Raw genomic sequence first — 24,543 nt, 5'->3', positions numbered from 1 at the left:
CAAAGGCCGACACCCTTTCGCCAGGGCCCCCTGAACCCTAAGGACAGACCCAGATTGTTCCAAACATACACAGGCACACAGAGTATTCTCATGGGTCACTGAGGCTTTTTATTTTGAGCACAAAACCACCGGGGATCTTGCCTGTGGCCACCCCAGAGATGACACGAGGCTCACATGACTCCAGACACTTGGTGGAAAGTGAGGCAAGAAAAACAATGATTTGGGCCAATTACACGACTGCAAAGCTAGAGCTGCCAACAGGGCTCCAGGGAGCTTGGCTTCTGTAGAAGTTCTAAGGAAGCGGTACGAACTCCACGGTGGTGGGGCGCTAACTAGCAGGGACCCCTGCCAAGTGTTGGTTGGGGGCCTCGAGCTGCCTGAGCTGACACGAGGGGAGGGATCTATTTAGCCAACAGGTGACTGAAGGGCTTGCCTGCCCACAGCTTACTTGGCCAGGGGGTTTCTGAAGTTCCTGCCGGCAAACTTAGCCTTGCTGCCCAGCTCCTCTTCAATTCTTGGGAAGGAGAAAGGTAAAGAGATGGGGAGGAAAAAAAGAAGTCAGACCTCAAGTTTTAAGTTTTCCCATCCTAGATGTGGTCAAAGACACAGCCCCACTCCTGAGAAGTTGAGAACACAGAACTCTCCAGTTTGTCCACCTTCTTTAAACCCTCTAAACTTGTGCTTCTCTGAGAAGCCAGATATAGAAAAGTATTTAGTTCTCCTCACCCCAATTCACCATGCTAGGTGCCCTCCACCCACTGCCCCTTCTCCTCCTCTCGCTCCAGTGTTTCAGAGGAGCAAAGTAAAATGTCAGCATTGCCATTTCTTGGAAGATAAACATTCTAATGCTTTTGTTTTTTAAAAAATATTGAAGGGACAACAAATAAATGGCACGGGGAGAAAAGGCGAATGACCTTATTAAAAGACAAAATGTGTGAGCTGTTTGGAGAAGCCCCGTCTCTATTAAAAATACAAAACAATTAGCCAGGCATGGTGGTGGGCACCTGTAATCCCAGCTACTCAGGAGGCTCAGACAGGAGAACTACTTGAACCCGGGAGGCAGAGGTTGCAGTGAGCCAAGATTGCGCCACTGCACTCCAGCCTGGGCGAGAGTGAGATCCATCTCAAAAAAATAAAAATAAAATTCCCCAGAAAAAAAAGAATGGGAGTTTGAGGCTGCAGTGAGCTATGACTGCCCCACTGCACTCCAGCCTGAGTGACATGGCAAGACCCTGTCTCAAACAAACAAAACAACAAAAAAGCCCCGCGTCTACTCGTCACCTGCTTTTTTGTGTATGTTTGAAAATGTCCAGGATAGTTTTAATGAAGGGGTAATATGGGAGAACTTAGCGGGTGGAGGGCGGGGGGACAAGTCTCCTGGTGTTCAGGGGCTTCTCAAGGACACAGACAGGAAAGGGAGACCAGAACAGTCCCATAGCGCTCACAAGTGGAAACCCAGCCATGTGCCCTTTGGCCTTTTCTTCCTCCCTCGGAGCCCTGGCTCCACATCCACAAACAGGGGTTAAATGCGCTGAAACAGATCATATGAAGGAGCTCTCTGAAAGCTCTAAGAAAGTCATGGATCAGCTGTCAAAGGTGGGGGGTCCCATTCTTTCTCACCAGAAGAGGGCAGCACTGTGTGGAACAGGCTCCTGCCTCTGGTGGCGCTGCAGTGGGTGGGTGGAGGGGGGGGTGGGTCTAGGCCTAACTCTGTCCTGATGTAAGCCTGCTCAGGGCCTGGCTGTCCGCACTGCGCGCCTGCACCTGTACACGTTCCCAGAGCCAGGAGCTCCTGGGGGAGGGCAGTGCCTACACTGAATGCAGGCCCCCACCTGGTGAACCATAGGCCCCTTGTTCTCAGGAGCCCTCCTTACCTGAGGAGCTGGTTGTACTTGGCCAAGCGCTCAGATCGGCAAGGGGCACCAGTCTTGATCTAGGAGAAAAGAAAGGCCATTTGCTCATAGCGGACAGGCTTTGCAGGCATTTCTGGCAGGGAGAGGGTGTGATGTCAAAGAGAATTTTTAGAGGATCTGATGCTAGGAAAGTGGGGGCCACAACATACAGGCAGGGCCCTCATGCCCCCATTCTATTCAGGCTCAGAAACGGGAGCAGCAACTCAGGGGATATGAGCAAAACGGGGACAGACATGGAGCTTCACTGGTTTTGGGTCTTCCTAAGAAGTTGAGGTCAGAGAGAAGAAAGGAGGAGATGCTCATTCTTACCTGCCCAGTGCACAGCCCCACAACCAGGTCGGCGATGAAGGTATCTTCAGTCTCCCCGGAACGATGAGACACCATGACGCCCCAACCATTGGCCTGGGCGAGCTTGCACCTGGAAGCCAAGGAACAATCCAGATGGCATGACCCCATTTTCTGGTTCCACAACCCCCAATGCCATTACCCCTCGGTGCCAACAGGAGAGCAGTGGAGGGGCTGTTAATGGCTAAAGCTCTCCATGCCTGGGCTTTGTCAAGAGCACAGAGGAGAACCCTCACTCTCCTCTGAACTCTTCCACCCCCAGGACCTTCTTAGCCCTCTTGTCATAGTTGAAACACTGGGTTCGGCCTCCCTTGATGGGAGGAAGATTAGTGTTCTCTGACAGAGCTCTTCATAGAATACAACTACTTGTTATGTTGCCCAGGCTGGTCTTGAGCTCCTGAGCTCAAGTGATCCTCCTGCCTTGGCCTCCCAAAATGTTGGGATTACAGGCCCCAACTGTTTAATTTAAAAGGCTCCTGAGTTCAAACACAAAACCTGTTAAAATTCCAGGGAGTCCTACATTCTCCCAGCAGGATTCCCCATCACCAGAACAAAAGGGCCCGTTTCTGATTCACAAGCCATAGCTGTGGGAAAGCTGCTTGCCTGGGAAGACACTTACGCTTGAAGAGACTCGGTCACAGAGCCAATCTGGTTGACTTTGAGCAGGAGGCAGTTGCAGGACTTCTCGTTCACGGCCTTGGCAATCCTCTTTGGGTTGGTCACTGTGAGATCATCCCCCACTACCTGGATTCCTGCACTGGCTGTGAACTTCTGCCAAGCTCCCCAGTCATCCTGGTCAAAGGGATCTTCGATAGACACCACTAAGGAAAGGAGGGACACGCTTCATCAGTGTGATCCTCCCAGTGTGCTCCACTGCAATGCCCAGCAATGACCCCTTGACTTGCTGCTCGCCTGGCCTCACGCTGCCCAAAATTATAGGACAGGGATGGCTCCCCAAGTGATCCTTGAAACAATGTGCCCCAACCTACTCCTGCAGCAGGGGACAAAAGTCACCCACAATCCTGGGTATCTATAGATCTAAAACAAAAAAAATCTCACTCTGTCACCCAGGCTTGAGTGCAGTGGCGCAATCATAGCTAACTGCAGCTGCGAAGTCCTGGGATCAAATGATCCTCCCACCTCAGCTTCCTGAGTCGCTGGGACTATAGGGGTATGTCAACCCACCCAGCTACTTATTTTTTTTGTAGAAATGGAGTCTTGTTATGTTCCCTAGGCTGATCTCAAACTCCTGGGCTCAAGTGATGCTATTTCAGTCTCTCTAAGAGCTGGGATTCCAGGCGTGAGCCACCATATGCCCAGCCTCAAAAATTTTGTTTAAGACCTGTAAGAGGACACTTATTTGTCCAGGGTGGTTTGAGTTTAGTGCCACTGAAAATCAGAAAGGAGCCACAGACTCACAAGTGAGAAGACCTGAGTTTGGGTCTTGGCTCAACCTTGACCAAGTTATTTAGGGTAGTGGTTAAACACAGACTCTGGAGCCAGATTTCCTGGTCTGAATTCTTGCCCCACCATTTGCTGTGTGCTCTCGGGCAGATTATTCAACCAGCCATCAGTTTCCTCTCCTGCAGAAACGTGGTCACAGTCTCTATCCTGTGCACATACAGCGCCTAAAATGAATATTCCCAGCTCACAGGAAGCATGATACATCTCAGTACCAAGTGGCTGTTCTGATTCTGAAGGCTTGGTTCCCTCAGCTGTCTAATGGAGCACAGACTGCATCTGCTCCTCAGACAGAGATGGGAGATAATCGTACTGTGAACAACTTACAGTGCAATGTCGCTGCTGGCACCCGAGCTCCTTAGCTACTCAAGAACCTCTGTGAAGCCCTGTGTATATGCACAACTGGGGGCAAACCCCCTGGCGAATCCCCCACGGGAGCTGGAGGTTCAGACACACCCTCCCCATCCCCTCCTTGCAGCCATCACCAGCCAGCCAGATGCTCCAGCTGCCCTGCTGCAGGTCAGTGGCAGGAAAGGGAGATGGCACTCTGGGAACACTCACCTGGGTAGTCCTTGATGAAGGACTTGTACAGGTCAGCCAGCTGGTCAGGCGAGATGTACCTGCTGGGGTCATCGGGAGACTTGAAGTCCAGGTCATACTTCCCAGACCTGAAGAACTCGGAGGCTGCTACGTCCATGCCGATGACCACCTTATCAGTGTAGCCAGCTTTCCCAATGGCAGTCTTCAGCAGCTCCAGGCCTGGGAAGAGATGGTGGCAACAGGTTTGGAAAACAGGTAGGTAGAGAGAAAACTTCCCTTCAACAGCTGCTACTCAGGGACTGTAACACAAAGATCAAGAGGTATTCAGGCCCCAACCAGGAGTTCTGACATCAGTCACGTTTTTTCTGCTTTGGGGCAAGAAACCATGGGTCAGAGCTCTTGGTGCATACGAAATGGGAAATTCAGCACAGCTTCCAAGAAAGCAGCCCTTCTCACTGACAAATGCTCCCAAATTTGGTGCCCAGAACAGCTGTCCTGGCCAAGATACAGTTACAGTAAGCAGCTGAGATCAGCTGTCCCAAGGCACAGGCCTTAAATAGAGCAGAAGCAGGATCCAAGAGAAAGCCCAGTGGAGGCAGCCCGGGATGGCAGGATCCTCCCGCCAGGCTGTGCCGTTGAGAGCTCAGGCTGAGGGTCTGCTGTCTATGGCTGAGCTGCCCTGCCAGCAGGACAGACAGACAGACACTTGGCTCCCCAAACTATTAGGTGTGGCTTGAGCCCAGGAGGCGGAAGCTGTAGTGAGCCGAGATCACACCACTGCACTCCAGCCTGGGCGACAGAGACTCCATCTCAAAAATAAAAGAAAAAAATAAGTAAAATAAAATGAAGCTCCCCTTTTCCTCCTTAAAACCGTTTGAAGGGTCTTGATCTTTACAAACCACAGGTGGAAAGAATAGATTTCCACAGTGGCAGGTGTGGGTGACTCCCCCACAGAGGGAGCTGGCACTGCAGGGCTGGGTGGGGGTGGATTCCCCAGCACCTTTACCTTCTTTATTCTCCAGGATGTTGGGAGCAAACCCGCCTTCATCCCCCACATTGGTGGCATCTTTCCCATATTTCTCCTTGATGACATTCTTCAGGTTGTGGTAAACCTCCGCTCCAATGCGCATGGCTTCCCTGAAGTTTGCTGCACCAACTGGGAGGATCATGAACTCCTGCATGGCCAGCTTGTTGCCAGCGTGAGAACCGCCATTGATGACATTGAACGCCTGGGGAGAGCAGAGCAGAGAAGCATGGCACCGGGTCCAGAGAGCCCCACAGGGCAGTAAGCCCCTCTGGTCCTACCATCCCCATCTAGCTCACAGATGAGCCCAAGACTTGCTTCTTGAGGAGCACCAGAGTGGCCAAGGTGGCTATGAAATGCTCACCAGGTCTCTGACTCATGTTTTTAGAGACAGGGTCTCGCTACACTGGTCTTGCCTAGGCTGGTCTCAAACTCTTGGGTTCAAGTGATCCTCCTGCCTCAGCCTCTTGATTAGCTGGGACTACAGGTGTGCACTACTGCAAACAGTTCACGCCAGGTCTATTTTGATAACTGCAAATTCATGATCACCAGGATAAACACTTGTGACTATGTCAGCTAATGCTCACAGCCTAGCAAGGAAAGTACTGCTGTCATTTCCTGCCCGAGCCGCCACTGCAGATAAAGGACCTGGGGCACAGGCAAGTTATCTGCTCAAGGTCACACTTAACAAGGGGCAGAGCTGTGCTGGGAGAGTCACATGTTTTAAGATATCAAGACACAGGAGGTCTCGGGTCCCCAACAGCAAGCTGAAACCCCCAACTCCTTGCTTGGGAAGTTCCAATAAACCACTCACCGGGACTGGCAGGATGACTTCAGAGTTGCCAGCCAAGTCAGCAATGTGGCGGTACAGGGGGACTCCCTTCTCAACGGCACCAGCTTTGCAGACGGCAAGGGACACCCCCAGAATGGCGTTCGCACCAAACTTAGCTAGAACAGAAGAGAACCAAGTGGAATGAAGTCATTTCTGACTCACCTTTTCTCCTGCTGTCCTGCCCTGAGGGTTGCATTCTGCACCATCTCCTCCCCCATCACACCTCCATTTCACTGTTACTAGAAATGCAAATAGCATTCCATGTGGACTCACCACTGCTTTTTCCCTCTAAGACAGAGCCCAACTCCGGCCAACTGTAGGAATTGCTGAATTCATTGTTAAGGAGCAAAGCTCTTCTGAGTAACTAAACTGACAGGCTATTGTCCCTGGTTTTGCACCTGATATTCAAAAGTATGATTTCTTTTTTTTTTTTTTTTTTTTTTTTGAGAAGGAGTCTCACCCTATTGCCCAGGCTGCAGTGCAGTGGCAGGATCTCGGCTCACTGCAAGCTCTGCCTCCCGGGTTCACACCATTCTCCTGCCTCACCCTCCTGCGTAGCTGGGACTACAGGTGTCCACCACCAGGCCTGGCTAATTTTTTGTATTTTTTAGTGAAGACAGGGTTTCACCATGTTAGCCAGGATGGTCTCGATCTCCTGACCTTGTGATCCGCCCGCCTCGGCCTCCCAAAGTGTTGGGATTACAGGCGTGAGCCACCGCGCCCAGCCAAAAGTGTGATTTCTTAAGAGTGAAGCAAAGACATGGGAAGAGACCACAGGCTTAGTTCATCACTAAGATCATGGGCCTCTTTCCTGAAAGGTTTTAAAGTCTTCAGGAGACTTCATGATCTTTCCCAGTAAAGATGCCACCTCAGGCCACTCACATTTATTTTCTGTTCCATCCATCTCAATCATCAGTTTGTCAATCTTCTCCTGTTCTGTGACGTTCAGTTTCTACAAGGGAGAGGGGAGAATGAGGGGTTGGTGCCACTCTTATCTGCATAGCCTTTGCTCCCCTACCACGGAATCTGACTTTGGAAGTGTGTAAAATCAAAATCAATTCTGTGATGTTTGTTTTATAAGAAAAAGGGGAGGACAAAAATCAGTGGGGAGACAAAAAACTGCCTTCTGCTTGCTTTGATGGTTATCAGGCATTCACCCAACAGTGAAACAGAGATGGACGCTCTCAGACACAATGCTTTTGTAACAAAAGGTAAAGTCTACCCAGGGAGCCCAAAGTGACTTTATACCCAAGAGAACTGTCAGGTATGTGCTATGTAAACCACCGCTACTGAGGAACATGGCTTTCATAGGCAATAAATAAGCAAAGCTCACTGTTCACTCAAGCAGGCTGAGCCCTTGAAAGGCAGGCTCTGCTGCTCACTCTTGGCTAACCTCAAAGATGGCAAATCTTCATCCTCTGATGGGAGGCATGATTTCTGCTGGTAGTCCGAAATCACTTAGCAAAGCATCTAATGATGGATCAAAATGAGTTTTTGATGAGACTGTAAAGTAACAAAACTGACGTACTGAGAACTGGCTCAAAGTAATCCAATAAAAATCAGCATTACTTCTTAATTTTTTAATTTTTATTTTTTAAGACAGAGTCTCATTCTGCTGCCCAGGCAGGAATGCAGTGTCACGATCTCAGCTCACTGCAACCTCCACCTCGTGGGCTCAAATGATCCTCCAAACTCAGCTGGGACTATAGGCATGCACCATCAGCCTGGCTAATTTTTGTATTTTTTTTGTAGAGATGGGCTTCGCCATGTTGCCCAGGCTGGTCTCGAACTCCTGGCCTCAAGGGATCTGCCCACCTCAGCCTCCTAAAGTCCTCCTAAAGTGTTGGAATTACAGGTGTTAGCCACTGCACCCAGCCAAAAATCAGCATTCCATTTTAAACTAATATATTAATAAGAAGACATTATTTTTATCTATGATGTTCTTGATATAAAAAAATGCAAAGAAAATCAACTCTGATCCCATCATGCTGTATTAGCAATTCGGTGTCTTTTGCAGCTTTGTCAAGGCATCACTGGAACAGGCAGGCAGTTACCTAAGCACAAAGCTTCAGAGGTCAATTCTCACTAACAGTTTGGTATGTTTCTCTAGGGGGTTAAGAAAATGTCAGGGGATCCTGCTCATCGTGTGAGTCACACTATGTAGGGGTATGAAGGGACAGAGAACAAGGTATGTGTGGAGGTGTCCAGGAGACTGGCAGAGGGTGGTGCAAGAAATTTCATCTGGGGGTCGGGCAGGGAGTAATTACAGAGTGCCACAAAAGCCAGGCCTAAACCAACAAGTCAGGGACAGAGACAACAAAGGAACTCCTCCTTTTCCCTCGTGTACAGAATGAATTCACGGAGGAGAGGGACTAGATTCAAGAATAGATGGAGGCTGTGGCTGGGTTTGGACTGGGCTTAGAGAGCTTTGTTATTTTTATTTTTTGAGACAGAGTGTCACTGTTGCCCAGGCTGGAGTGTAGTGGCACAATCTCCGCTTACTGCAACCTCTGCCTCGCAGCTTCAAGCGATTCTCATGTCTCAGACTCCCAAGTAGCTGGGACTACAGGCGTGCACCACCACGCCCGGCTAATTTTTGTACTTTTAGTAGAGACAGGGTTTCACCATGTTGGCTAGACTGGTCTCCAACTCCTGACCTCAAGTGATCCACACACCTCAGCTTCCCAAAGTGCTGGGATTACAGGTGCGAGCCACTGCACCTGGCCCAGAGTGTTTCTAGACAGGGGTTTTCAAACCAGTCCCACCTGATGAGTGCCACAGGCATTGCGGAGGGACGGGCCGAAGGGAGGGCAAATGAGCTAAAAACTGCTGAGTTGGGTGGGTTGCTGGGTCCCCAGCCCTACTTCACCTCCAGCAGCTCTACTTTTATGTTTGACATACGGAGATTTCCAGATTTTACTTAACAGGAACTCCACTGTTAAAGTCAGTACAATTATAGCAAATAATTCCAAAGTTCATGAGAAATCAGTCACCATGGACACTACCACAAACACCCCTGAGAGCCACTCTTAAAATCTGGATCTTAATTTCCCCAAAGGTCCAGAGAGTTGCAGGGGGGAAAAAACCTCAGGGCTCTAAGTGTCTCATTCTTCTGATGCAATTCCATCTGCTCCCAAAAGTGGGGTGAGGCAGCGGGCAGGTTAGAGTTATATCATGCACGGATCGTTCTCATGCATGACAGGGAATCCAGTCGGCTTCTATAGCTCTCAGAATAAGCTCTTCCATGAACAGGAAAGCCCCTGGGCCTGGGAGACGCTCTGTTGGCATTAGACACATTAGTTATCAGGAGGCAGGTCCTACCTTGCTAACCAGGGCAGGTGCAATAGTTTTATTGATGTGCTCAACAGCCTTTGAGACACCTAGAAGGAACAATCAAATCAAATTACTGACATTAACTTTAAAAGCAGGCTTGAGCAGCATTGTTAGAGAGAACCACTGTTGAGGCCGACGCGGAAGCCCACCAAGGGACCTTCTCTGGGACCTCTTCCCCCTCTCCCCTTTCCCCCCAGAATCAGAGGACTTTCCGGCCCAGTCTGAGTGCTCCTACCTAGGACCCCAGAGGGTTAGAGCCACACAAACAGCAGCTGGCTCAGAGTGATCTGACCGGAGGTTAGTTTGCAAGACCATGTACTGGAAACACCAACTGCAGACTAAAGGCTGTTCAATCAGTTACCTGAGTGCACAGGGCTGGTGCCAGGAACTCATTAATATACTTAATGGGTCTGGAGACGCCTGCCCAGCAGAGGATGAAGAAGGAAAAATGAGAGAGACTCAGAAGAGAACCGGTGATTAAGGACTGCGAGTGAGAGACAGTGACGGGACAGGAAAGCGGAGGAGAGCATTTCAGGGGCCATGCGTTCAATCTTCCACAAACGCTTACTTACTGAGCACTCATTACCACCAAGGCACAGCATCATCCTGCTCCGGGTAAGTCCCCACGTACGCCATTAAACAACGGTCAAATGGTAACATGTTCGTGTGTGTAGAGTGCTTCTTACAGCATTAAAGCGGGACTGAACACCCAGCACCACCACTGCGACACCAGCCCAGTGTTTCACAACCTGATTTCATCATTGTCCCCTCCCTGTAGCCTTTTTGGAGTTTTCCGAGTCCCCCACTGAGAATGCGTGATCTAGCCCTATGTGCTTTTCTGTAATTTGGCCACATGTTCTATCTCTAGAAAGGTCAATGTTGCACACACACTAAGTCAATGTGAATACAGCCAGAGGCTGGCTCTGCCACAGGGCAGGGCTCCTGTGAGTCAGTCAACAGGAAAATCAGACTAAATGACACATCTGTAGCTCACCATTCAGAGGAGGTCATTGGTTAGACCTTCCCTGGATCCTTTCTAGCCCCTGCAGAGGCTGACGATCTCTGGAGGGCCCACAGAACTCTCCTGGGAGATGGGGAAACTTTTCTTTAGTTAACAGCCCCTGTTCTCATCCTTGGGTTCCTGTCCTAACCGTGAAGGAGTATTTCGCAGATTGGGGATAAACTGCAATAGAAACAAGCATCGGAACTGTCGACCCAGAGCATGCGGGCTCAGGAACCCCGGAATCCACACCAGCTTCCCTGTTCACACGGCAGTGGTGCACTGCTTCCACATCATGAGTTACAGCAGGTTTACCTGCCAGAGACCTGCAAATGCAAGTGCCACCCAGAGAAGAGGACAGGACTGGGCAAGGCAGGGAGGCCATGGGCTGTGGGTTCTAAGGCTTACCCTTCCCCATATAGCGAGTCTTATCATTGTCCCGGAGCTCTAGGGCCTCATAGATACCAGTTGAAGCACCACTGGGCACAGCAGCTCTGAAGAGACCTGGATGAGAGGAAAAAAGATGTAGTAGCAATTCAGAAATCCAGTTCCAGCACAATCCCAAGTCCCCTCCCGCCCACAGATGCATTTGTCATTAGGGAGCTGTTTCTTCCTCCTACCAACTGTGTGAATTAAATGCTCTGGGCTGTTCTTCATGCCTTTCACATGTTTATGATTCTGTACTGCAGACCTTACTGCAAAGATGACTAACTCCTCTAAGCAGAAAGAAAGTGTTCTACAACAGAGCCTACATGCCACCTGGGGGTCTTGTTAAAATGTAGATTCTGACCCAGGCGAATATGTGTCCCTCACAAGCTCGCATTGGTGCCCTGTGGATTACTCCAGCAGCACCGCCCAAGAGAAATCCAATGCGAGCCACACAGGGCATTGAAGATGTTCTGGTACTTTTTTTTTTCTTTTTTTGAGACAGTCTCGCTCTATCCCCCAGGCTAGAGTGCATGGCGCGATCTCGGCTCACTGCAATCTCCACCTCCTGGGTTCAAGAGATTCTCCTGCATCAGGCTCCCCAGCAGCTGGGACTACAGCAGCCTGCCACCACGCCCGGCTAATTTTTGTATTTTTAGTAGAGACGGGGTTTCACCATGTTGGCCAGGCTGGTCTTGAACTCCTGACCTCAGGTGATCTGCCCACCTCGGCCTCCCAAAATGCTGGGATTACAGGCATGAGCCACCATGCCCGGGCAGGTACTATATGGACGTTAAGCATAAAATTAGGGTAATTTAACTGGCTCAGGAGGAGTATCTAGCTCATTTGTTTCAGTTTGGACAATGCTAAATGCTATTTTGGGGGTTCTACGCCCAACTGGATACTGGCAAACAGGATGGATGTGGGGGGAAGAAATAAAGATAATAAAATGCACAGTTTAATAAATGTAACAACTGAACCAAGTAATCTTGCAGATACTGAAACCAGCCATCTGGTGAAACCTATACCTGTAACAAGGGCAATCTTTGGTGGAGGCAAAAGAACAGACGGTGTCAAGGAAGATGTTGCAGAGAAACCAAGCAGATATTTCTAGCAAAGAACCCACCAGCATTCCCTGCTGCACTGCAGTGTGTGCTATCAACAGGTCATACTTTCTTCTTGAAACCTGCCCTGGCTCCCTACATATCCACCCTGCACTGGATCAGGCAAAGACAAGATGAAAACAAGAGGCTTGGAGTCTACGGACTTTTGGTGATAGTAATGTGTTCACGCATGTTCACCACTCTAGTGGGGATGCTGACAACGGGGAGGCTGCGCATGTGCAGAGGGAGTGGGTACTCGTGGGTTTATGGACCTCTGCACCTTCCGCCTGCTTCTGCTGTGAACCTAAAACTGCTCTAAAAAAGTTGATGAGATAGGGAGAGAGAGACGAAAGGTTCTGAGCAAGTCCATCATTTCATGTTTTTTGAGAAGGATTAAAACACACAAGAGAAAGTTACATTCATTTCAATTTCAAAATGTCCGCCTCCCAACAATCTTCCAGCATCTGGGGTCTTTTGTTGCTTAAAGTTCATTAATTTCCAAGCAGAAAGTTCCACCCATTGACAAAGCAAACCACTCTTACTGGATGAAGGGAATTCTCAGCATCCTGTGAGAACCCTCAGGGTTCCCCATAAACCCAGTGAGAAACCCCATTGGGCTTGAGAGCCCACACAGCAAGCAGCCAAAGGCGGAACTCAGGCATTCTTTTGCCCAATGAAGTTGGGCCTCAAGGATCCTTTCTTCCCGAGGGGGAGGGGAAGATGCAAGGGGAAGGGAAAGGCTGGGGTTCCACTGCCAGGCCTGTGACTCACAGATGGTGACTCAGCTCTGACCGGCAGTTCTCTGTGAGTTTAGCACCACTGAGTGATTCTGCCTGAAGCTCCTTTGCCAACCTCACCCACTCTGTCCATCGCGCCATGTGCTGGAGGTAACACAGAGCTACAGAGGCACTAGATTTTCTCTTAAAGGAAGGAGTTTCACCATTCTCTTAATTTTTTCATAAGAAAACTCCTCGTATGGGGATTCACAGCCAGGTAAAAATTGTCCTTGATCCTGGCTGAAGACTGATTTCTAGACAGAGATAAAGGTGCTACATTCACGCCTGCTGTCCCTCCCATTATCAAGAGATACCATCCTATCACACTGTATCTCCGCATTTGGTCACAGCAAGCTGTCAGCCAACACCTAGTGATGGGCCCTTTTAGGGACAAGGTCTTATGGTATCACCTTACTTCCTTACCTCACTGACTTAGGAGCCAACTTATGTGGTTTTAAGCCAAGGAGCTGGCAGGGTCAGGTGGGGTGGCTCACACCTATAATCCCAGCACTTTGGGAGGCCGAGGCGGGCAGATCACCTGAGGTCAGGAGTTCAAGACCAGCCTGACCAATACGGTGAAACCCCGTCTCTACTAAAAATGCAAAAATTAGCCAGGTGTGGTGATGCACGCCTGTAGTCCCAGGCACTTGGGAGGCTAAGACAGGAGAATTGCTTGAACCCAGGAGGCGGAGGTTGCAGTGAGCCGAAATCATGCCACTGCACTCCAGCCTGGGCGACAGAGCAAGACTCCATTTCAAAAAAAAAAAAAAAGAAAAAAAAGAAAAAAAATAAGCTGAGAAGTAGCAAGACACTGGCTCCATGCCTAAAAATCCCCCAACCCTCGCAGTCAGGAATCACAACCTACTAGCATGTGCAGACAGAAAGAAAAGCTTTAACAAATTTTTTTTTTTTTGCCTAAGGCTCCAGCATTTGTAGAAAATTTTTAAAATGAAGCATGGTGGAAGGAACCATGGAAACCAAGGAGGTGGCACATACCTTTTGAGGTGAAGAGATCAACCTCAACAGTGGGATTCCCACGAGAGTCAAAGATCTCCCTGGCATGGATCTTGAGAATAGACATGGTGAATTTCTGTAGGAGAAACACACAGTTCATGTTTTCCATAAGCCATAATGCTGCATTTGCTCACTCATTCAAGGAATCACTTCCCAGGTTCGTGAACTAGAAAGAATCAGCACTGGACTAAATACTGGATGTAGGAAAGCTGGCTAGGGTGGGGGAAAAAGCCTGCTGGAAAGCAGTGGGAATTCTCCTAATTAAGTAGTTAGGGCCTAGCTCCGAAAGGCCTTGACCTGATTACGCCTAGTGTTCCATTATTGGACGCTAAGGGTGTGGGAGTTATTTTTATCCAACTGCTCAAGTCATTGCCAAGGTCTGATTTTTCACAAAAAAGATTTGCAACCTCTGGCATAAATGGGTTAAACCCCGGCAACTGAGGTCTTGTTCTGTAAGCAAAAAGAAAAAAAAAAAGAGAGAGAGAAAAAGCCCACAAATGTGTGCGCCCAGGGAGAATCAAATCCAAATAGAAAGATGAATGTGTTGCTAGACGCAGAGCGGCCCAGGAGCTGTCTGAAACTGGCTATTGTCATGAGTGAACAATGAGGGCTGGCATGGGAATGGAAACAAGAAAAGACATGAAGGTCACAAGCAAAACCACCTAGGGCGAGGCCAAAAAGAGGGTTGGGGGGGACCAGGGGAAAATCTTGCTTGCAGTAGAATTAAAACAAAATAGTGAATGAAGTTTGGACATAATTCTTCACATTAAATTTGAAGTAGCAGCAGAATATTCACTTAGTAGGTATTTGATCAGAAATTCTGTTTGGAAGTCAGAAACAATGAAGTCCTTGGACCGTGTGATCTTGGCTACTGCCGCTTCCTGGGACTTTCCAATTTCACAGTACTCGGGTCTTCAGTATCGTTATGTCATTAATGATAACATCTTTATTTTATTTTAGTTACTTTTCTAAGAGATGGCGGTCTCACTATATTGCCCAGGCTGCTCTCAAACTACTGGGCTCAAGCGATCCTCCCCTGCCTTGGCCTCCCAAAGCATGCTAGGATGATTATAGGGGTGAGCCACCAGGAGCAGCCAATAATGACATCTAATTATTTCTTCCCAAGGGGGTTTTATAATTTGTAAATAGAAGAAGGATTCTTTGAACACCAGGATACTTCAAGGGAAGGGGCTTCCTTTACCACCACCTTAAAAAAAAAAAAAAATACAAGAATTTGCAGCAATGAACAACAAATAGCAATTCCTCAAAGAAAAATCCTTTCTTACTTTTTTCCTTGGCACTCTCCAAAGAAACTAACTGAACAACTTATAGAACTGAGATGGGTGAGAGGAACTTAGTGTTTAAAGCCATTATCTACCTGAGCTCCCCTCCAACATCTTCTGTGGAATGTCCTGAGGCGGCAAATGGCAGATTTTTAACTTTCAAAATTATTTACTGAAGTCATTTCTGTGGCTTTGTTGTCTATGTAACAATGGAGTTTTATTCATTAGCCAAAAAAAAGGTATTTAGTTTTTATCTACTAGGTTCCAAAAAGACAAGTTTGTTTAAACATATTTTTAGATTTAATTTTGCGTTTTGGCAAATTACATACCCGAGTAACATTTCCATCACTGCGAAAGTTATCTCAGGCCATTTCTAGTCAATATCCCCCTGCCCCATCTCCAGGCCACCACTGTGGTGTACTTTGTGTATTTCAGTCATACTTTTAAAGGCAATTTTATTAGGGCACCTCAGTATTTTTGTTTTCATTTTAGTGACTTAAGACAAAAGTCTTAGGATGTGAAAAGAAAGTGTAAGTGATTTTTTTTATTTTTTGAGATGGAGTTTCACTATTGTCGCCCAGGCTGGAGTGCAATGGCGCCATCTGGGGTCAGTGCAACCTCAGCCTCCTGGGTTCAAGCGACTCTCCTGTCTCAGCCTCCCGAGCAGCTGGGATTACAGGCGCCTGCTACCACGCCCGGCTGATTTGTTTTTTATTTATATATATATATATATTTTTTTGAGATGGAGTCTCGCTCTTTCGCCCAGGCTAGAGTGCAGTGGCACGATCTCGGCTCACTGCAAGCTCCGCCTCCCGAGTAGCTGGGACTACAGGCGCCCACCACCACACCCGGCTAATTTTTTTGTATTTTTAGTAGAGATGGGGTTTCACCGTGTTAGCTAGGATGGTCTGGATCTCCTGACCTCGTGATCCGCCCGCCTCGGCCTCCCAACGTGCTAGGATTACAGGCGTGAGCCACCACGCCCGGACCATTCACAGCTTTTCTGGCTGCCTGGATGGAACCCCGAATTAGGGACACGGTAAATGAATGGAGCAGTCAGGGCCCGGGTGGGCCTGAAAGGCAAGCGAAGCAATGGACCCTACCGCCCAGAGAAGCGCACAGAGCAGGGGAACACTGAACAGGAAGCTTTCTTAAAATATATTCTTCTTGGCCTAGCACGGTGGCTCTTGCCTATAATCCCAGCACCTTGAGAGGCCGAGGCGGGCGGATCACCTGAGGTCGGGAGTTCAAGACCAGCCTGGGCAACATGGTGAAACACCGCCTCTACTTAAAAAAAAAAAAAATTAGCCGGGCATGGTGGCGTATGCCTGTAATCCCAGCTACTCGGGAGGCTGAGGTAGGACAACCGCTTGAACCCAGGAGGCGGAGGTTGTGGTGAGCCGAGATCGCGCAACTGCACTCCAGCCTGGGCAACAAACAAGAGCAAAACTCAAAAAAAAAAAAAAAATCCTTCTTAAAATCAGATCAGGGCCCGACTTTTGGTGGCCAGCCGGGGAGCCGCTCTTGCCCAACTTGGGCGAGTCGCCTGGAGGGCTTGCAAATGATCTAACGGCTCTGCTGCAGGTTCCTCAAGAAGAGGTGCCTTCTCGGAGTTAAATGAGTCACCGCTTACTGGGCAGAAGCGCGGGCCGCGAGCGCGGGCAAGAGGCGGGGGCTGCTGGTGGGGGAGGGGGCCGCAGCCTCGTGGGCATCTCCACTCTCGCCGCCCTCCTCTATTTTAGGAAGAGCCTGGCCTGAGTGGCCACCGCCGCTAAGTCTGCGTCTATCCCAAAAACCTTACACTTGGCTACGATGGAAAAGCAACTTCCACTCCCAACTCCCGGTGTGCTAAGCGGCTCGCGTGTGCAGCTCCCGACCTTCCCCTGACAGTGACTCGGCCCCGCAGTCGGTAATCACGTGTTGATCTGCACTTTCCCCTCCAAAGAAACCGGGGGCCCAGCACGTGCGCCTGGCACTGCGCCCCCGCCCTGGGCCTCGGGGTGAGGGGGGGGGCGCCAGTTCCCATCCAGGGAGGCGGCTCGCACGCGCCCCCGACCCCGCCACGCTGGGCCTGCGGGCGCGCCACCTCTCTCGCAGGGAAAAGAGCCCCGCAAGCCCAGAAAAGCCCTGCGCCGCCAGCCCGTTGCTCAGCACTTCCCCAATCATTACCTAGCCGCTGGGTCTCGTCGCCTAGGAGAGGAAGCTGAGGGTGCTGCAGACACCGAGGTGAACGTAAAGCCGGAGAGGTCTGCGTGCTTCGGGTCCCCACAAATACTGTCCGCGCCGCCCGCGCCGACTTCCTGCCTGGCTAAGGCGAGCCCCACCCACTTCCCGCCTCCGGGACACGCCTCCTCAGCGCCGCCTCGCCATTGGTCGGGAGAGCCGTCACTCATTCCTTCACCTCCCGGAAAGGGGCGGGACTGCGGCGGCTGCAGCAGCGTGGAAAGGGGGGTGACGACCCGCGGACGTGAGGCGGGCAGATCTGGGGGGGCCCCGACTCCCCGGCGGCCATGTAGTGGTGCGGGCGAAACTCTGGCCCCAGATAGGACCGGTGAGCCGAACTGGGGTGTGCGGAGCCGGGGCTCCAGGGGATGGCCCGAGGCGGCATGGCAGGCATGAGAGCTCGGGGCTCCGTCACGTACTCCGAGTGCCGCACGCACTCAGCGTCGCTCTGGGGCCGCACGTCCGGCCCTCGACCTTGCTGACGACTTTGACGGCCCGCGCCTGCCGCGGCCCTCCTGCCCCGCCCTTCCTTCCCCGCCCTTCCTGCCCCGCGCCGCGATCCGAGAGACCCCGTTGGCGTAGAGTCGTTGAGAGGCTGCGCGCCTCGGCGCCACTCCGGGGTTGAGGCGCTGGCCCCGCCGCAGGGCTGCGTGTCCGTGGCCACGTGCGCCGCCTGCGCCTGCGCGCTGCCCTCCAGCCGCGCCCGTCCGGCCGGGCTCCGCCGGGCACCCGCCAAGGTGACCCTGTCCCTTTCTGCTGCGGTGAGAATCAGGCCGAGACAGCCAAAGGAAGGTTCACTTTCCTTTAATTCTACTTCATATTTTTTGAGTGCCTCCTAGGTGTCCGGCGCGCCCCCACGTGCTTCCCCAGTGTTAATTCATTCTCTAGCCCGTGTCATATTGCATCTGAAATTTCACATCCCTCTCATTCCCATCTAGGGAACTAGATCAAACCTACTTGGATTCTTGTGAACCATTCGTGTGAATTATTTGGAACTGGAATTTCACACAGACCCGGGGAATTTCTCAAAGTTCAAGACGGGTCATATTCCATGGAATATGGAAGGAGTTGGTGGAGTGATTTCACCTTTCTGATCAAGAACTGATAGCCATTAAAACTCAGCTCCGCAATATATCCTCCCACTCCAAGGGAGGGCTGAAATGATCACTTCGTTTTCTGTTACGGCTACTTTTATATTTTTCAACATTACTGCTGGTCTGTAAGAGAACTAAAACATCTGATTTTCCTCATTTCCTTGTAAAGAGGTGTTCAAATATGTACTTGAATTTAATTATTTCTTCTGGTCAGCTGCAAAAACTGCTTTTCTTCGTTAACCCCTAGCATTTTTACCCTCTTAGCTACTGACAGGTTTCCATGGCGTTGGTTAAAAATGAAAGCCTATTGAGATCATAGTATTTGCTTTCCAGTGGGTAAGAAGCAAGAACTTTAGGATTAAATTCAGCAAAAAAAAAAAAAAAAAAAAGTAAAATTTTGCAAGCAGAGTTTGTGATTTCACCAGCAATACACTAACGTTTTTGGCTACTGAAAACCACTATCCCCAGCCCCATGACTCAGCAGCTAAATCAACAGCCAACATCTCCTACTGGTAAGGACTCAAAGAAATCAGGCATTTGGTACTGACTTTCAGAGCAATTCTAAGGCGTGGCCCTGAAAGGGCTCCAGACAATCTTATTTTACGTTAAAATGGTTAGAGAGATAAAGATACTCTGCTGTGGCCAGAACCAGTAAATCTAGCAGGAAATCAGAGGCAGAACATGATCCCAGGCTGCTGCCTTTGCAAGATTCTTGGAGGCTGCAGCACCACATTCTGAGCCAGCACTTCGACCTCACATTGTAGCTAAAATGTTAATGATTACTAGAGATGTCCTGAAATCTTTTTCGAAATTCACAGGCTGCCAAATGCCCTCCCTGTTTCCATAGCTCCTTAAGCTTTGTTAGCAGGCTGTGGGGTTCACATTTGCATGTAGTCAGCACAAGGGCATCGCATTTAGTTATTCTCACTTGCTGTAAGCTTGCTGAGCAGTTTCATTGGCGGTGGTGGGCAGGTGGGGAATAACTGTCCAAAGCTGTCGGAATACCACACCTTGAAGCACTGTAGGTAACACAGGCATGGTGTCTGCAGGTGGCCAGGATCAAGGAAAAGTGAATCTGCTACGACCTATAACTCGCTTGGATTACTGATTCTTCCTGTGATACGTGTGTAAAAACCACTGGTCAGCTTGAGAAGGTGATCTTTGTGAAAGAGGGTCTCCAGCCAGATGGGGAACTTCAGGGTTGGATAAGGAGCTGTGGGGAGGTAAGATACCAGATGAGTGCAGAAGGGGATGTAGGTGGATGGTCCCTCCTCATAACAGATCATGAGGTTTTGGTATTTGTTCATCACTCTATTTCACGTACACCAGAGACTACATAAAGCATATATAAATCTGTGTACCCACATCCCGCTTAAGAAATGGAACACCAGGCCGGACATGGTGGCTCACACCTGTAATCCCAGCACTTTGGGAGGCCGAGGCAGGCAGATCACGAGGTCAGGAGTTCAAGACCAGCCTGACCAACATGGTGAAACCCCGTCTCTACTAAAAATATAAAAATCAGCTGGGCGTGGTGGCAGGCGCCTGTAGTCCCTGCTACTCAGGAGGCTGAGGCAGGAGAACCACTTGAACCTGGGAGGCGGAGCTTGCAGTGAGCCGAGATGGCACCACTGCACTCCAGCCTGGACGACAGAGCGAGACTCCGTCTCCAAAAAAAGAGAAAGAAATGGAACCCTAGAGTCCAGGCTCAGTGGCTCACATCAGTACTCCCAGCACTTAGGGAGGCCGAGGCAGGAGGATTGCTTGAGCCCAGGAGTTCCAGAACAGCAGAACAGCCTGGGCAACATGGAGGAGAACGCAGTCTCTGTAAAAACTAAAAAATTAGGCAGATGTGGCACATGCCTGTAGTCCCATCCCAGCTACTAGGGAGACTCGGGTGGGAGGGTCACTTGAGCCTAGGAGGTTAAGATTACAATGAGCTATGATTGTACCAGTGCACTCCAGCCTGGGAGATAAAGACCTGTCTCAAAGGAAGAAATGGGGCCGGACATGGTGGATCACCCCTGTAATCCCATCACTTTGGGAGGCTGAGGTGGGTGGATCACCTGAGGTCAGGAGTTTGAGACCAGCCTGGCCAACATGGTGAAACCTCATCTCGACTAAAAATACAAAAAATTAGCAAGGTGTGGTGGCACATGCCTGTAATCCCAGCTACTCGGGAGGCTAACGCAGGAGAATTGCTTGAACCCAGGAGGCAGAGGTTGCAGTGAGCCAAGATCACGCCATTGTACTCTAGCCTGGGCAACAAGAGTTAAAAAAAGAAAAAAAAGAAAAGAAATGGAAAGTTAAAAAAAAAAAAAAAAAAAAGAAATGGAGGCCGGGTGCGCTGGCTCATGCCTGTAATCCCAGTAGTTTGGGAGGTCAAGGCGGGTGGATCACCTGAGGTCAGGAGTTCAAGACCAGCCTGACCAACATGGTGAAACCCCATCTCTACCAAAAATACAAAGATTAGCCGGGTGTGGTGGTACATGCCTGTACTCCCAGCTGCTCGGGAGGCTGAGGCAGGAGAATCATTTGAACCCAGGAGGCAGAGGCTGCAATGAGCCAAGAGTGTGCCACTATACTCTAGCCAGGCAACAGAGCAAGATTCCTTCTCAAAAAAATAAAAAATAAAAAAAAGAAATGGAACATTAGTAGTGTCATTTAGGTCCCCTGTATGTTCTTTGACCCCAGAGGTAGCCACTACTCTAAATTTTGTGTTTTATTATTCCCTTGCTTTTTTTTTTTTTTTTTTTTGAGACGGAGTCTCGCTCTGTCACCCAGGCTGGAGTGCAGTGGCTGATCTCAGCTCACTTTAAGCTCTGCCTCCCTGGTTCACACCATTCTCCTGCCTCAGCCTCCCGAGTAGCTGGGACTAGAGGCACCCGCCACCACACCTGGCTAATTTTTTGTATTTTTGGTAGAGACGGGGTTTCACCGTGTTAGCCAGGATGGTCTCGATCTCCCGACCTCGTGATCCACCCGCCTCGGCCTCCCAAAGTGCTGGGATTACAGGCATGAGCTACCGCGCCCGATCTATTCCCTTGCTTTTTAAAATGATTTTTTTCTTTTTTTTAGAAGGAGTCTCATTTTTTTTGCCCAGGCTGGAGTGCACTGGTGCAATCTTGGCTCACTGCAACCTCTGCCTCCTGGATTCAAGTGATCCTCCTGCCTCAGCCTCCCGAGTAGCTGGGATTACAGATATCCACTACCACGCCCGGCTAATTTTGTATGTTTAGTAGAGGCAGGGTTTTACCATGTTGACCAGGCTGGTCTCAAACTCCTGACCTCGTGATCCACCTGCCTCGGCCTCCCAAAGTGATGGGATTACAGGCATGAGCCACCTCACCCAGCCTATTTTATATTATTTTATTTTATTTTGTTTTATTTTCGAGACAGAGTCTCTCTCTGTCACCCAGGCTGGAGTGTAGTGGCACAATCTCGGCTCACTGCAACCTTTGCCTCCCGGGTTCAAGCGATTCTCCTGCCTCAGCCTCCAGATTAGCTGGGATTACAGGCGCGTGCCACCATGCCCTGCTAATCTTTTGTATTTTTAGTAGAGATGGGGTCTCACCGTATTAGCTAGGATGATCTTGATCTCCTGACCTCTTGATCCTCCCACCTCAGCCTCCCAAAGTGCTGAGATTATAGGTGTGAGCCACCGCGCCTGGCCATATTTTATTTTTAAATATATATTAAAAAGTTATAAGTACGGAACACTTCACAGATTTGCATGACATCCTTGTGCAGGGCCCATGCTGATCTTCTCTGTAGCATTCCAATTCTTTTTTTAGTATATGTGCTGCCAAGTCATGCTAGGTTGGCATTCCTCAGGGTGCCCAAATGAGAGGAGTAAAGGGGAGGTGATTAAGCAAGAAGGCCCAGGGGAGCTGGGGAAGCCAGGAGCAGGCACCCTGGGAGCAGAGTTCCCCTGGGCAGAGGTCATGAAGGGGCACCCAAGTGAGAGCCGAGGGAGAACAACTTCTGGAAAGTCTGTCTCAGCAGGCATCAGAGGAAAGCATCTCTGTTTGGCATCAAAGAGCTCAGCATGGCCTCCCTCAGGGCCCCAGCGCCTTTATCTTTGGGATGGATGGATAATAGCCTCAGGAGGAGGTCGGTAGTCTGGGAATTACTGCTTCAAGCTAGAATGGATACCTAGAAGGCACTAATATCCCTAAATAGTACCTGCAGGAAGTTATCCAGCCAGTTTTCTTTTCACGTGTCTCCGTTGCCTCCCTTTTTTTCACAAAATTCTTAAGGTTGTTGCCGAGGTTCTTTTTTTTTTGTTGAGACGGAGTTTCACTCTTGTTGCCTAGGCTGGAGTGCAATGGCGCCATCTCGGCTCACCGCAACCTCTGCCCCCCAGGTTCAAGCGATTCTCCTTCCTCATCCTCCCTAGTAGCTGGGATTACAGGCATATGCCGCCATGCCCAGCTAATTTTGTATTTTTAGTAGAGACAGGGTTTCTCCATGTTGGTCAGCCTGGTCTTGAACTCCTGACCTCAGGTGATCCGCCCTCCTTGGTCTCCCAAAGTGCTGGGATTACAGGCATGAGCCACCGCGACCGGCTGCTGAGGTTCTTAAGGTTGTCACAGCGTCACTTAGAGGCAGGAGTGCCGGCCCCTGGGACAGTCCTTGTCTTGAGAGGAGGAGAGGTCAGATGACAATTGCTGAGTTCCAGATGGAAAATGAGGACCAGAAGGTAGTGGTCCCGCGTGATTCAGGCGCGGGGAGCAGGGTTTCACCACACCTTCAGGCACACGACAATATAATGAGAAAATTCTCCCTGCATCTATCACAGACTAATAAAGTTGCTGGGCCGGGCACAGTGGCTCACGCCTGTAATCCCAGCACTTTGGGCGGGCGAGGCAGGCAGATCATCTGAGGTCAGGAGTTCGAGACCAGCCTGGCCAACATGGCAAAACCCCATCTCTACAAAAATACAAAAATTAGCTGGGCATGGTGGCACATGTGTGTAATCTCAGCTACTCAGGAGGCTGAGGCAGGAAAATTGCTTGAGTCCAAGAGGCAGAGGTGGCACTGAGCTGAGATCGTGCCACACTGTACTCCAGCCTGGGCAACACAGTGAGACTCTGTGTCAAAATAAATAAATAAATAAAATAACGTTGCTGAGGCCCTGTTACCTGCCAGACACCAGGATGCTTGTACATATAACTCATTTAATCTTGTAAGCAAGTCCATGAGCACACTCCGTCTGATTGTCTCCACTTTCCAAGGGGCAGAGAGGCAGCAGCTGCTGGCTGAGGTGCCAGAGGACCAACCCACGCAGCCTGGTCCCCAGTCCTCGCCCCCAACCTCAGCATTGTGCTCCTCCAAGATGAAGATTGTTCGTTCCCCTAGTCCCCGGATTCCAGTAAAATGCTACAACACCACCCTTAGTCCAAGGAACCTTGTCTTGATTTGCCTATCTATACCACAACTACCTAGAATTTAGCTGTAGCAGCTTCAGGATATGCGAAACATGACTCAGGAAGCTTTTGTGTCTGCCGGATTCTGTATTCTCTCTAGAACAGGTTTGCAGTCAGAAGGAGAGGCAGCTTGCAGTCTGAAATGCCAGTTACACTATGTCAGCATTGGAGTTCCAATGATAAAATGTCCCCAACCCCATACTCAGGTTGATGTTTTCTGGCATTTCCTAAGCAAAGGGGTAGACACTTTCTGATTTTCGGCTGGGCCCGGTGGCTCACACCTGTAATCCCACACTTTGGGAGGCCAAGGAGGGCAGATCATGTGAGGTTGGGAGTTTGAGACCAGCCTGGCCAACATGGTGAAACCCTGTCTCCACTGAAAATACAAAAATTCGCTGGGTGTGGTGGTGGGTGTCTGTAATCCCAGCTACTCAGTGGGCTGAGGCAGGAGAATTGCTTGAACCCAAGAGGTGGAGGGTGCAGTGAGCTGAGATAGCGCCACTGCACTCCAGCCTGAGTGACAAGAGAGAAACTCTATTTCAAAACAAAAGAGACTTTTCTGATTTCGCACAAACACATTACAGTTCCCATGAAGTGAAGTCCTTGGAAGTAAAGTCCCCACACCTCCTGCACTGGAATTCTCTGACTAACCGGGGTTTTTGTTTGCTTGTCTTGTTTCCTGGTGGTCAGGGAAATGCTGAGGAGAGAATGGATTTCAGCACAGCATTTGTCAGAGCCTCTTAGGTA

General features: G+C 49.8%; 1 protein-coding gene and 1 non-coding gene across 2 annotated transcripts; both read right to left on the bottom strand.

Annotated features, from left to right (window-relative positions):
• Positions 1-85: 85 nt before the first annotated feature.
• ENO1 (enolase 1) lies at positions 86-17,478 on the bottom strand. The gene is made up of 12 exons (XM_054440841.2): positions 17,220-17,478; positions 13,750-13,843; positions 10,857-10,952; positions 9,437-9,495; positions 6,998-7,067; positions 6,098-6,231; positions 5,266-5,488; positions 4,281-4,478; positions 2,878-3,079; positions 2,223-2,331; positions 1,875-1,933; positions 86-514 (listed from the first exon to the last, which is right to left on the bottom strand). The coding sequence occupies exons 2-12, from the start codon at positions 13,832-13,834 to the stop codon at positions 445-447; spliced, it is 1,305 nt and encodes a 434-aa protein (XP_054296816.1). The 5' UTR covers positions 13,835-13,843; positions 17,220-17,478; the 3' UTR covers positions 86-444.
• Positions 17,479-22,072: 4,594 nt separating this feature from the next.
• LOC129023298 (U6 spliceosomal RNA) lies at positions 22,073-22,183 on the bottom strand. The gene has a single exon (XR_008496761.1). It is a non-coding gene; the product is annotated as a U6 spliceosomal RNA (small nuclear RNA).
• Positions 22,184-24,543: the final 2,360 nt, after the last annotated feature.

Source organism: Pongo pygmaeus, chromosome 1, assembly GCF_028885625.2.
Source record: "Pongo pygmaeus isolate AG05252 chromosome 1, NHGRI_mPonPyg2-v2.0_pri, whole genome shotgun sequence".
NCBI classification, from domain to species: domain Eukaryota; kingdom Metazoa; phylum Chordata; class Mammalia; order Primates; family Hominidae; genus Pongo; species Pongo pygmaeus.
The sequence above is the reverse complement of the archived record's forward strand: the minus strand, read 5'-3'. Positions and strand labels throughout refer to the sequence as shown.